This window comes from Engraulis encrasicolus, chromosome 5 (assembly GCF_034702125.1).
Source record: "Engraulis encrasicolus isolate BLACKSEA-1 chromosome 5, IST_EnEncr_1.0, whole genome shotgun sequence".
Taxonomy (NCBI): Eukaryota; Metazoa; Chordata; class Actinopteri; order Clupeiformes; family Engraulidae; genus Engraulis; species Engraulis encrasicolus.
The window spans coordinates 43,730,622-43,744,275 of NC_085861.1; the positions used below are offsets into that span (position 1 = coordinate 43,730,622).

General features: G+C 47.5%; 1 protein-coding gene across 1 annotated transcript in view; it reads right to left on the reverse strand.

Annotated features, from left to right (window-relative positions):
- Positions 1 to 13,654, reverse strand: part of LOC134449526 (cingulin) — a 56,165-nt gene that overhangs the window by 10,508 nt on the left and 32,003 nt on the right. Inside the window, exons 8-14 of the mRNA XM_063199516.1 lie at positions 12,520 to 12,732; positions 8,865 to 9,013; positions 6,172 to 6,292; positions 3,077 to 3,289; positions 2,155 to 2,376; positions 1,533 to 1,781; positions 967 to 1,137 (exon numbers count right to left, since the gene is read on the reverse strand). Coding sequence (XP_063055586.1) covers positions 967 to 1,137; positions 1,533 to 1,781; positions 2,155 to 2,376; positions 3,077 to 3,289; positions 6,172 to 6,292; positions 8,865 to 9,013; positions 12,520 to 12,732 — 1,338 coding nt within the window. The remainder of the gene's footprint in view (positions 1 to 966; positions 1,138 to 1,532; positions 1,782 to 2,154; positions 2,377 to 3,076; positions 3,290 to 6,171; positions 6,293 to 8,864; positions 9,014 to 12,519; positions 12,733 to 13,654) is intronic.

Here is a 13,654-nt window from a genome sequence, read left to right on the forward strand (position 1 = left end):
AGTGCCATCTAGTGTTTCATGACATGATGCTTTTCTTCCAATGCACTAATAATACAAAGCGCGTTTTCGATACCAAAATCTTAACAAGGCTTTTCTTGTCAGATATGCTTTTGATACTGGTCAGTCATGAGTCAAGCTAAAATGTTTCATCTTAATGTCCGTCCAAATAAGAACTGTGATGGCGAACCAATTTATACACTTGCATAGCCCTGAGATGAGAATAGAGCAGCCTCCGGTCTAGACACTGAATTTTCCATTTCTACCCAAGTCCTTTCACCTAGCCGTGGCCTAGTGGTTAGGGAGTTGGTCTTTCAACCTAGGGGTTGCTGGTTGGAATCCCCCCCTGACCTCTCCCTACATCTCCATCCGTGGCTGAAGTGCCCTTGAGCAAGGCACCTAACCCCACATTGCTCCTGGGACTGTAACCAATACCCTGAAAAATAATAGTTGTAAGTCGCTTTGACTAAATGAAAGCGTCTGCTAAGTACAATGTAATGTAATATGCCTGTCCCCTTCTCACTAGCAGGCCACTATGGGTTTTCCGGTCTGGAAAACATCCGTCCTGTTTCTCTCTTCCCTCTAACTATCCCTGAACTCACACCAGCAGACACCTCTCTCCTAACTCCCCCCACTCTCCTCCGATTTTCACCTCCTCCTGGGTTGAGAGTTTTGGCAGTATACATAAATGACAAAAATATTGTTTCAACTCAATATTATGAAATTTGATATTGTTTGACAACAATATTGATATCACGATAAATTTGATATATTGCACAGCCCTGGCGTGCCGAGTCCCGTTTCTCCCCATGTTAAGTCCTTTACCTACTCCTTGCCCATGCCCCCACCCCACACCACCACTAGTCTCTACTCCCTCATGTACCCCACCCCACACCACCACTCTCTACTCCCCCATACACCCCCACCCCACCCCACACCACCACTCTCTACTCCCCCGCGCCTCCTCACCTCCTCCTGGGCAGCGTGCAGGGCGTGCTGGCTCTTCTCCAGCTCTACCAGGCGCTCGCGGCCCAGCCTCTGGTGCTCCTGCTGCTCCCGCCGGCCGCGCTCCCTCTGCTCCTCCAGCTGAGACTGCAGAGCCTCAACCGCATGGCGACCCTCCGCAGACACCTGCTCTAGCTGAGGAGGGAGGAGGGAGAGAGAGAGAGAGAGAGAGAGAGAGAGAGAGAGAGAGAGAGAGAGAGAGAGAGAGAGAGAGAGAGAGAGAGAGAGAGAGAGAGAGAGGGGTGATGAGAGAGGAGGAGGACAGAGACGGACAGAGATGGATGGAGAGAGAGGTAGATGTAACAGGAGAGAAGGGAAGATGAGAGAGTGACAAGAAAGGAGAGAGGGATGGAAAGAGGAAGGGAGGGAGGGAGAATTCCAAATGATGGAAGGGAGAGAGATATGGACAGATACTGTATGTTTAGCAGAAGTTCATAATAAGATCATCAAATTCTAAAACATAATGAAATCAAAAATTATAAAATTATTATTTTCTACACACACGCACGCACACCCCCACACACCCCTACCTCCTTAGTGATCCTGTCCAGCGCCCTCTCCGCCTGTTTCTTCTGGTCCTCCAGCTGGCCCATGTCCTTGCGCAGTGCCTCCCGGTCCCTCTCGCGCTCCTCCAGACGGGAGGCCATCTCCTCCCGCTCCCTACCCAGCTTGGAGCTGCCGCGCCTGGCCTCGTCCAGCTGCGCCTTCAGCCTCTCCACCTCTGCCTGGAGCTCTTGCTCAGCCTCAGAGCTCTGGCACTCGCGCTCCTGCAGCTGGGCCTGTGGAGGACCAGAGAAGACCAAAATGAAAGCAGAGAAAGAGAGAGGTGCGTACACATCTCAAACCTGGGATCTGCTGAAAGTAATTGTTATGTCTGGTGAGAAACAGATATATGCACATAGAGATGCATGGTTTATGTCTCACCAAACATCACACTTAATGGTGAATATGTGTGGGTGTGCTCAACCTGCGTGGGGTTGTAAAAAAAAAATCTGGCTGAGTGAATGTGTGGGTGAGTGTGCAATGCATGCATGCGCATCTGCCCTCACCTCCAGAGGAGTGAGTTTGTTTGAGTGTTTGATTTGGCTGACCTAAAGGCTACTACATTGTACAATGTACACGTGTGTGCACATGTGTGTCCATGGCCCTCACCTCCAGGCGAGTGAGTTTCTCTTTCAGGCGCGTGTGCGTGTCCTCCTGCTCCTCCTTCTGCTCTCTGAGCATGCTCAGTTGCGTCTGCGCCTGCTGCACGCGCTCCTTGTGCGTCTGCAGCTGCTCCTCCTGCTGGGCTACACAGGTCCGCAGCTGCTCTGCCTCCGACTGCGCCTCTTGCACCTCCCCACGCAAGGCCTCCACCAATGAGGGCTCGGCTAGCTGTGAGAGGGGGCGGAGCAAAGGTAGACTTATGGGGACATTCTGAGAGATTTTACATCTACTTCATATATGCATTATTCTTTTCCATTAATATTCAGGTCAGTGACTGGACATGATGACTACTAGTGACAATCAGGGTTATTTTTTTCATCACAAGCCAATTTGGCTAGTAGAAGTTAATACTTAGTGTATGTTTGGCTAGTAAGATTTAGTCAAAGTGGCTAGTAAGTTTTCTTTTCTACCAGCCAAGCTGAGTTTTCACCAGCACTTGGCCGGTTGGCTGGAGTTCATTTAGAGCCCAGAATACAATGCAACATTGTGCATAATAAAACACATTTGGCTTGCCCTGTAATGGAAAGGAACTACAAAACAGCATAGATTTTATAAACTAGATTTCAAATGTCAAGACACATTACTATAATGTGTTATATGACACATTTAAATTCCCTGCTGACTTTGTCCCTGCCTTGAAAATGGGATCCAGAAATACTATGTACCAATCCAAAGCATGAAATTCCTATATTATTGGAGTTGCATTCATTAATACACACAGGTACAGACACAAAACAATGAGCACACACACACACACTCGCACATAAGCGCATACGCCTGTGAACACGCGCACGCACACACACACACACACACACGCGTACACACACACACACACGCACGCACGCACGCACACCCATCCCCACAGTACCTGTTTGACTTTGTCGTGCACCCTGGCGAGCTCGTCCTTGTCGCGGCGCGTCTGCTCGCGGAGCCTCTCCAGCTCGTAGTGGAGCTCGGCCTCCGCCTCCTGCTGGCTCTTCCTCAGGGACACCACCTCCATCAGCTTCCTGTCCCGCTCCCCCTTCACCTTCTCAGCCTCCGCCTGCGCCTCCGCCAGCCCCTTACTGGCCCGCTCCAGCTCCTGCAGAGGGGAGGGAGAGAGGGAGAGAGAGAGAGAGAGAGAGAGAGAGAGAGAGAGAGAGAGAGAGAGAGAGAGAGAAGAGGGAGAGACGTGTTTGAGAGACATACAGTCAGTGCTTAATTTGAGCCGGATCATGCCGGAACAGGATCCCCCACCTCGTAATTTTGACCCCCCTGTGTTCCGGGACTTATTATGGCTGATCCGGAACCTATAGTGAATGAATAAAAAAAAAAATACAGAGAGGCTACTATATTGTAAGGGACTATCTCTGCCTCCTCAGGGGTGTGAGCGCAGCATTATCCCATGTTCGCTACATTTCCCATCTCACCGAAATTGGGGTTGATACTGTCAGGATCGCAACAACCACAAGCCGAGTGAGCAAGCGAGAAGGAACCATGAAGTGTGCGCGCAGAGAAGACCACCATTTCTGAATGCTAAAGTCAGACACTGATGTGCGCTGTTCCAAATTGAGACCGAGCGCGCAAGTCTGCAAACAAGGGTTTGCAAAAGTGCACTACTTAAAAAATGAGAAAAGATGTTCGTTATGTTGATCTAAGTTATTTCTTATGTGTTGGTCAGTGTTTTTTTTATTCATATTTGGAAAGGTAACAAGGCTAAACCAAAGGCAGACTTATTGCTGCCTGACGTCCAACTCATAACCTTTAAAACTTAAAATGCCTACAGTCGGCTGCACCGTTACAATATGGTAGAGCTGAAGGCAACGCGCACCGACTGAAAAAAAAACTATCGAAATGTTTTTTATCGTCGCGACACACAGGAAACAAAGCCATCTCACAAAACTAGTGTATGAGAGTGTGTTTGTTTGAGTGAAAGGGAGAGGATTCTGAAGTGCTTCATGGGGACTTGTCTGCATGCAAGCATGGAGGAGACCAAGTTAAAATTTAGCAACATTCAAGAAGAAAGTCGCGACCTCCCTGCACTTAATTGCAGTAGGAGAAGTCCAGCGTTTGCGTGGCTATTTTGGTGGGGGAAGCACAATTGGTAGCCTACAGCTTGTCCCATATATTTAAGATCTACTATGCTATATTTCCATCCCTACTATCTGACTAAATGTAGGCTACGTGAAGTTGCCCCTCTCTCGTTGTTTGTTCATATGCGCGGATGAGATGGAAAGCCTGGCTGTGCCAAACATTGTTTAAAAGTTTTCATCAAATTTTGGTCAGCACACAAGATTTTGGACATACTAATTTCTAGTGGCACCTGCTGCGTTTGGTGCATTGATCAGTCATGTAGCCTAGCGAAAAAGACAGCCTGGGTGAGAGGATGAGATCTTCCTCGGCTGGCGAGCGCTCAGCATGTGTGTGCGGGCGTTTCCTTCTCTCCCAAGACCCGACAGTTACTTACAAGTCAATTTGAGCACGAAAACGACAAAGACAAGGTGATATTTCATTCAAATAGGGCCTACACGCTCCAAATAAAACATTGGTCGGCGGGATTGTCAACCGGACCCCAGCGCGAGCAGACAGTCAGTGTGAAAAGCCAAGTCTACCAGGAAAGTCGCCGCTCGCTTACCATCAGTGCGCGAGCCCTGGAAATCGCAGCTCGCTTACCATCAGTACGCGAGCCCTTGAAACAGTGAATTGGCATATCGCAACAGCACATGCGGATTAGCCAAATTATATGCAACAAAGTCGCCAACAAAGCGTGGATTTAACGTTTAATAGGCCTATGCCAACGTTGTGTGAATACGGGAAAGGATAAGAATTGGACAGCCATGCACTGTCCTTTCAATAGGTAGACTAGTAGAAGACCGCTTCGGTTTCTTTTCACCTCATGGGGAAAGCATAATTTCCATGCACTGCACGAAACTACTAAGCATAAAGTTAGCGATCAAACAAAAAATATTGGTTGTTGTCATTACAGCATTTAATAGGCTATGGCTGTTGTTTAAAATAGCCATTGGATTGCCAACCGTCCCTTGTATTAAGAAACAAAAGTATGGATATGAGCTGACATGGGACTCAATGTCGTTAAAATGCAGGGACTTGCATCTATTAATCTTTTTCCCGTTTTTATTTGTTTGCGTAATAGTAGTTTTTCTGTGCGTTCCGGGACCTCTGTCCAACTCATCGTCGCTGTGATGTCATATGTGTTTTGCGTTCCGGTACCTTGTGATTTACAAATTAAGCACTGCATACAGTGCATGTTCATGCACCCACTTACTCCTGCAGGGAGAGAGAAAAAAAGAGGGGGAGACATGCGTGTGAAAGAGATACATGTTCTATACATCATTACAACTCCTGCAGGTAAAGAGAGAGATAAAGAGAGAGGGGAGCGGAGATGTGTTTGACACATTTTCATGCATTATGTCTTGCAGAGGAGAGAGAAAAATGAGATGCATGATCTGAACACCGCTCGAGCTCCTGCAGGGGAGAGAGATGAGGAGGAGAGACCTGTGTGACAGATACATGTTCCGTCTATATATCATTTACACAAGACGCACCAAGAGATCTGCTATACTGTGTATGTTGTATATGTTGTACGTGTGTGTGTGTGTGTGTGTGTGTGTGTGTGTGTGTGTGTGTGTGTGTGTGTGTGTGTGTGTGTGTGTGTGTGTGTGTGTGTGTGTGTGTGTGTGTGTGTGTAGCGCGCCTTCTTGAGAGCGTACGAGTGTGTCCACCTTCTTAAGGGGGTCCGTGTGTCCACCAGGTGTCTCTGTGGCCCGGTGTGTGTATGTGTGTGTGTACCTTGTTGAGAGTGTCCGTCTGGCCAGGTGTGCATGTGTGTGTGTGTGCGTGCGTGTGTACCTTCTTGAGGACGTCTGTGTGTGTGTGTGTGTGTGTGTGTGTGTGTGTGTGTGTGTGTGTGTGTGTGTGTGTGTGTGTACCTTCTTGAGGGCGTCTGTGTGTGTGTGTGTGTACCTTCTTGAGGGCGTCTGTGTGTGTGGGGTCGGGCATCTGTTTCTTCATGAGCTCCACTCTCTCCTGCAGCTCCTTCAGCTCCTCCTCAAACTCATCCTTCTCCAGACGAGCCTGAAGCAGCCTGTAGCACACACACACGCACACACCCACACACGCACACACGCAGACACGCAGACACACACACACGCACACGCGCACACACGCACACACGCAGACACACACACACGCACACGCGCACACACGCACACACGCACACAAAATCAACATCCCACAAATCTCTAAATGGCTGATAATAAACTCAGCTGGTCATCACAACAGCCAAAAATAAATACTAACTAGTAATAACATCTTCATTTTGAAGCCATTCACTTTGTAATTACACAAAACTGAAGGGCACAACACAGTCACATCTAAATAGCAACATCAAAATCAAACAAGCCATTTGTTTTTCCAACAACAGCAAAAACACTTTACTTTCACTCCTTAGCCATTACTTCGGCGGGGGCCAAGGAGAGACTGTGTGGGAAACAGACTGCAGTACAGCTCTCAGCTCTATGGGGTCAGGAGCAGTGTAGTGTAGTGTAGTGCAGTGCAGTGCAGTGTAGTGCAGTGCAGTGCAGTGCAGTGCAGTGCAGTGCAGTGCAGTGTAGTGTAGTGTAGTGTAGTGTAGTGTAGTGTAGTGTAGTGTAGTGTAGTGTAGTGTAGTGTAGTGTAGTGTAGTGTAGTGTAGTGTAGTGTAGTGTAGTGCAGTGTAGTGTAGTGTAGTGTAGTGTAGTGTAGTGTAGTGCAGTGCAGTGCAGTGCAGTGCAGTGCAGTGCAGTGTAGTGTAGTGTAGTGTAGTGTAGTGTAGTGTAGTGTAGTGTAGTGTAGAGTAGAGTAGTGTAGTGTAGTGTAGCGCAGTGTAGTGTAGTGTAGCGTAGTGTAGTGTAGTGTAGCGCAGTGTAGCGTAGTGTAGCGTAGTGTAGTGTAGTGTAGTGTAGTGCAGTGCAGTGCAGTGCAGTGTAGTGCAGTGTAGTGTAGTGTAGTGTAGTGCAGTGTAGTGTAGTGTAGTGTAGTGTAGTGTAGTGTAGTGTAGTGCAGTGTAGTGTATTGTAGTGTAGTGCAGTGTAGTGTAGTGTAGTGTAGTGCAGTGTAGTGTATTGTAGTGTAGTGTAGTGTAGTGTAGTGCAGTGTAGTGTAGTGCAGTGTATGTATGCGGTGTCCCCTGCCTTGCCTTGCCATGGGGTTATTTGATAAGAGCAGTGCAATGCCCCTCTTGACCTCACTCTGGTAAGATGAGGAACACCTCCTGCACCTGGGTGAGCAGCTACGGGACTGACTGACTGACTGGCTGGCTGACACACAGACACAGACACAGACACAGACACAGACACACACATACACATAAACACCCTACAGTCAAGGGCAGGGCGTGAGAGGTAACAATATCTCATATAGCAATATGAGTAAAGCTAGTATCTCATAACACTACCTACCATGAACAGAACACCAATAGCTCTCTGTAGACACAGTGCACGGCTGCAAGCACACCAGTCGTCACTCCTGTACACCAGACTAAAGGCATCCATTCATTTGGAGAAAGCCATTTTCACTGTAACTGTATACACTGACTCGCATAAACCTAACCTAGAGGTTAACGGGAATACCTCTTAGGTATTCCTGTAGCTTGTATAGGTATTCCCGGTAACCTGAATAGGTATTCCTGTAACTTCGATTTAATTGTAAGTGTATACATTCGCATAAATGTCACCCCAAAGCCGTCAGTGATCCCATCTCACATAGCAGCAGGTCTGATCTTGCCCACCCCCACCGCATAGATACAGTACAACAGAAAAAAACTACTGACACTGACACACACACACTGACCAAAACAATCCCTAACCCTAAATTGTCCTCACAGCAAAGGTGAAATGTCATGTTGTAGTCCTCACAATGGTGGTTTAACCGGTACACACACACATGCACACGCACGCACCCTAGCAGGTATATATGTACACGCACGCTAGCAGGTATACGTACACACAAAGAGTTGACAGTACAATTGTTCCAACTGTCCCTCGACACACCCAACCAGCTACTACTGACAGCTCCATCACCTCCCTCACATACACACATGACAATATTGCACCCCCACCCTCTCTCTAAAGACACCCACACAGTCCATAGCAGGGGCCTTGATGTGCTTAATGTAAATCTGCAAATTATTTATACGTGGCGACAGGGAACATGCCTCTCTCATGTGGAGAGACCTGATCTACGACATGAAAAATGTATGTATTCCAAGGCTCATCTGATATTGAGACGTGAAATATACATTTGACGTGTAATGGAAGCTAACGCTGGCAGAGAAACCTGGTCAAAGGAGCATACAGAAACTAGAAAGATTAATGTGGGGGAGGGGGGCGGGCTCAGTCTCTATAGCTCTAACCTTGACCTTAACTGTGCGTTTGTGTGTGTGTGTGTGTGTGTAAAGTGTAAAGTGTGAGCCTCTGATACGTCTTGAACTGTGATATGATCATGTGTGCGTGTTTGTCTCTGTGTGTGTGGGGGGGGTTGGGTAGGGGTACTATATACTGTGCTTACAGGTACTGTATTTAAGAGCTACGTTGCTAATTTGGGTCCTCACACACACAGATACAGACACAGACACAGACACACACACAGACACACACACAGACACTGCCCCAACTCACTCCTGCTTAGTGGATCTGAGCTCCTCTCGCCCGTTCTGGAACTGGCCCCTCCAGTGCTCTCCCTCCTCCCTGCTCTCCTCCAGCTGCTCCTGCAGGGAGCGCACCGTGCTGTTGATGCGCTGACGCTCCGCCTCAATACCCACCTGGGACTGGAGAGGAGGATGGAGAGATACAGGGTGGGGTGGAGAGAGAGAGAGAGAGAGAGAGAGAGAGAGAGAGAGAGAGAGAGAGAGAGAGAGAGAGAGAGAGAGAGAGAGAGAGAGACAGAGAGAGAGGCAGAGAGAGAGAGAGAGAAAGAAAGATAGAAAGTAAGTTAGTTACTGGATAAAAGATGCTTCATACAACAACAAGGATTTGCAGTGAAGTTCGCTTGCAATTGTAATTTTCACCAGCTGGTGGCAGCAAAATACTGCAGTATTTCAGAGCCAAGACAAAAAAGGCACTGTTGAGAGTCCCATATGTATTTGCGCCCTCCACACTCCTGTCATTTATGCGTGTGTATGGGGGCATTTTAGGTCCAACAGTCCCACAAGAAATATCTATGTATGTAGCAAATGTATTTGGGCCAAGAGATGATGATTTGGGTGAGAACAGTGTGTTTGGGTGTGGTTGTGTTCTGCTCCATGTTGAGTCTCAAGTGGTCCTGTGTGTGTGTGTGTGTGTGTGTGTGTGTGTGTGTGTGTGTGTGTGTGTGTGTGTGTGTGTGTGTGTGTGTGTGTGTGTGTGTGTGTGTGTGTGTGTTTCTCTATGTTACCTGGCCAGGGGCGTAACAATAGCAGGTGCAGCAGGTGCCGTCGCACCGGGGCCCGCGACCATTGAGGGGCCCGCGAACGGGCCCTTCGAAATGGTTCGCGGGCCCCTCCTGTATACTCGTTGATTACTAGTCGAAGAATGGATACGCAAAGTAACCACTACACTCTCTTGCTGTGTCCAGACACTATTTATAGACCGTGGCAGACTCCCACAAGACGGTGGGAATTTAGAGCATCAAATCAATTGCAAATTGGCACTTTTAGTTACTACAGGTCATTACACGGGCAGTCAAATTATTCAGACAAATGTTTCAAATAGCAATAAAGGTAACACATGAACGCTATATTTGTGCATTTTATTTTTTACATTGCGGCCAGGAATTGTGGGATATATATTTTCATACACTATCATTGGCTGTATGTAAACAGGGAGCGCGAGTCGCCAGTGGTAACGTTCTGTTTGGAATTACCACATGATTGATTCCCTTACCAATTCAAATTAAATGCATGCTGGTCAGTCGAACGTGGCCTTTTGTTCTCATCTTATCTATGTTGTAGTAGTATGCGTTGTTGGCTTTCTTGAAGGCGGAATATAAAATGAGTTTAGTCACTTCATTCGCCAAGAATAGAGATGGCTACTGGCTAGCAAGAACATCCTATGGATATTAGACCTCCTTGGATATTATCTAAGAAGATTTCGAAGACGCTACGAAGAAGGTAAGGACAGGTTTCCCTATAATAATGTCCGCCGTGGCATTATATTGATTTCATATCACTCATCTCCTTCAGGTATTTTCCAATTGTTGTCACATTTCTAGTCCAGTAGTCTGGGTTCGGCAGGGTCTGGCTAAACGAAAGAGGCACATTTTTAACGGTGTCCATTCTAGTTTGTAATCTGTGACAGCGGTATTGCTGTAGTTATTCCCAGCGTTATAACTTAGTTGTGTGTTCTCCAATTGACAACTAGTTGTGCTGACTTGCTAACAGCATCTCCACTCCATGTTGATTTTATCATCTAGCGTTTCTCCTGTTAGCATAATATAAGTTAAGTTCTTCTGTTAGCTTGGCTATGTTACAAAGTGGACTCGAGTCGTCAGCTAGGGGAGGGGAGAAATACATCTAAATAAGTGGGTGATTCTGTGTGCGTGTGTAGAGCTCTATCTGTGTATGTTTTACTGGTGTGCTGTCACCAATGTGTTGTCATGGTTGTCTTGGATGTTGTGTTTCCATTCATGCACCGTCTCCATCTTTTCCCATGTTTATGGTAACCGGGACCGTCTTCCATAACCAGCATTGCATATTGTGCCGTTATTTGATGATGCCAAAGGACGCAAAACTACTTTGCAATGGCACCTTGTGTATGTGGGGTAGTGGAAATTATTATGAAGGCATATCCTGTTGATTGTGCTATCTATCTTTTAAGTCCTTAGTGTTATTTTTTTTATGAAGTTTAAAGTAAACTGGGGTGCTTAAGATCAGCAGGGTTGTCTCCCTCGTCTGTGTAGCCTGCTGTCAGCAGGCACCATGCGCTCGCAAGCACACACGCACATACTGCTACTGTCTCCAGTCCCCTGTCCCTGTCTCAACCGGTCTCTAGACACATATTCCGAAAGCCTTTCTTTGCGTTTGTCCTGTTTTTTTTTGGGACAGATAACTTAAATACTCTATGATGTAAATGTGCACATCGTTGCAGCATTCACGATGCTATTGCAATTGCAAAGAATATAGCCCACCCTTTCACCGGTAATGGCTAGATAAAATATCCTAAATAAAATTAGCACAACCTCCGAGGGCCCGTGCTGGATACTCGCACCGGGGCCCGTGACCGAGTTGTTACGCCACTGTACCTGGCTCCATGTCGAGTCTGAATCTCTCAATGTCTGTGCTGTACTACTCTCGAAGGCTGTGTGTGTGTGTGTGTGTGTGTGTGTGTGTGTGTGTGTGTGTGTGTGTGTGTGTGTGTGTGTGTGTGTGTGTGTGTGTGTGTGTGTGAAATTGAAAGTGAAAGCCCATTGGGAAACTCCAACTCCCATTGTCATTGTGACACAGCACTCCACAGCACTCACAAGTGAACACTGCACACAACGAAATTGCATTTATGCCTCACTCGTGCAAGGGGGCAGCCCTCAATGGCAGCAAGACGGTACCATGCTGGGGGGCGCTGTGGCGCAGCGCGCTAAGCCCCCCACATTTGGGCTTGCATGCCCATGGGGACCCCGGTTCGAGTCCGGCCGGGGTCATTTCCCAGCCCTACCCCATATCTCTCTCCAGCTCATTTCCTGTCTTCTCTCACACTGTCCTGTCACAATAAAGGCCCCAAAAAACCCCAAAACATACTTAAAAAAAAGATGGTACCATGCTTAGGATACCTCAGTCATGGAGGAGGATGGGGGAGAGCACTGGTTAATTACTCCCCCCACCAACCTGGCGGGTCGGGAGTCGAACCGGCAACCTTAGGGCTGACGCCCTAACCACTTACCCATGACTGCCCTGTGTGTGTGTGTGTGTGTGTGTGCGTGTGTGTGTGTGTGTGTGTGTGTGTGTGTGTGTGTGTGTGTGTGTGTGTGTGTGTGTGTGTGTGTTCTATGTTACCTGTGAGACCTACTCCATTGTTGAGTCTGAATCTCTCCATGTTGGAGCTGTACTGCTCCCGGAGGCTGTGTGTGTGTGTGTGTGTGTGTGTGTGTGTGTGTGTGTGTTTCTCTGTGTTACCTGTGACCTATGTTGAGTCCATGTTGAGTCTTAGGGACCCCCTCGAAAAAGAGATGGAACATCTCAAGGGGCTATCCCTTAATACAAGAATTGAATTGAATTGAATTGAATCTTTCCATGTCGGTGCTGTACTGCTCTCGAAGTGTGTGTGTGAGTGTGTGTGTGTGTGTGTGTGTGTTTCTCTATGTTACCTGTGAGACCTGCTCCATGTTGAGTCTGAATCTCTCCATGTCTGTGCTGTACTGTTCTCGGAGGGCCTCTATCTCACGGTCGTGCGTGGCCACCTCGTCCTTCAGCGCCCCCTTCAGGGCGGTCAGCTCGCGCTCACGCTGCCGCAGCGTCTCGTCCTGCTTCATGCGGCCTGCACGCGCCTCCACCAGCTCCGCACGCAAACTCATCAGCTCCTGAACACACACACACACAAGCACACACATATACAGTCCACACACACACACAAAAAGCATTGAGCCACACATGCATGCACAAACACACACAAGCGTGGAGTGGACTCTCACACACACACACACACACACACACACACACACACACACACACACACACACACACACACACACACACACACACACACACACACACACACACACACACACACACACACACACACACACACACACACACACACAATCAGTATTTTGTATGTACATCATTCTTAGAATGTCATTTCTCAGAATGTCATCATGAACACACAAACACTCACCAGGTTCCAATGATGCTTACTCAAACACACACATGTATACAAGCAGTCATTTGAAAGGACATTAAAGATCTACTTCCATCCTCATTACATTAATTAATATTGCTGTGTTCACCATTATTATTGAATGAATTATCCATTGCTTTTGTTAAAAAAAAAATACATTCTGGTTGTTTTGTTTCAAGCCGTCTTTGCAGCCTAGAACAGTAGTTTGTGGTCAAACAACAGGGTTTTTCGGTCCTTCTCATGCATATCCGTGATGCGACAATGAGGCGTCTCTGATTGGCTCCCTCCCCTTATGCTCTGTGTGTATCCGAGAGTAGCAACCTGCTGATAGCTAGGCTAATCAAGGTTTCGTGCCACCAGGCGCCGCTTCTTTTGAAAACTTGCGGAAAAAAATGTACTTAACATGTCTTCAGAAATACAGCCATACATCTACTGTATGGGAGGGCATAAACCCAAGTGGACGACGCCTTTTCGATGTGACGTCAAAGCGACAGGCTTTCCCTGATTCACTCCTTGCTCTGTACTGTTTCTATAATGGGAAACAATGCCAGTGGAGGCGAGTGACCTACCACTTGTAAGCACAGCATGTGTATGTAAATAGGTGT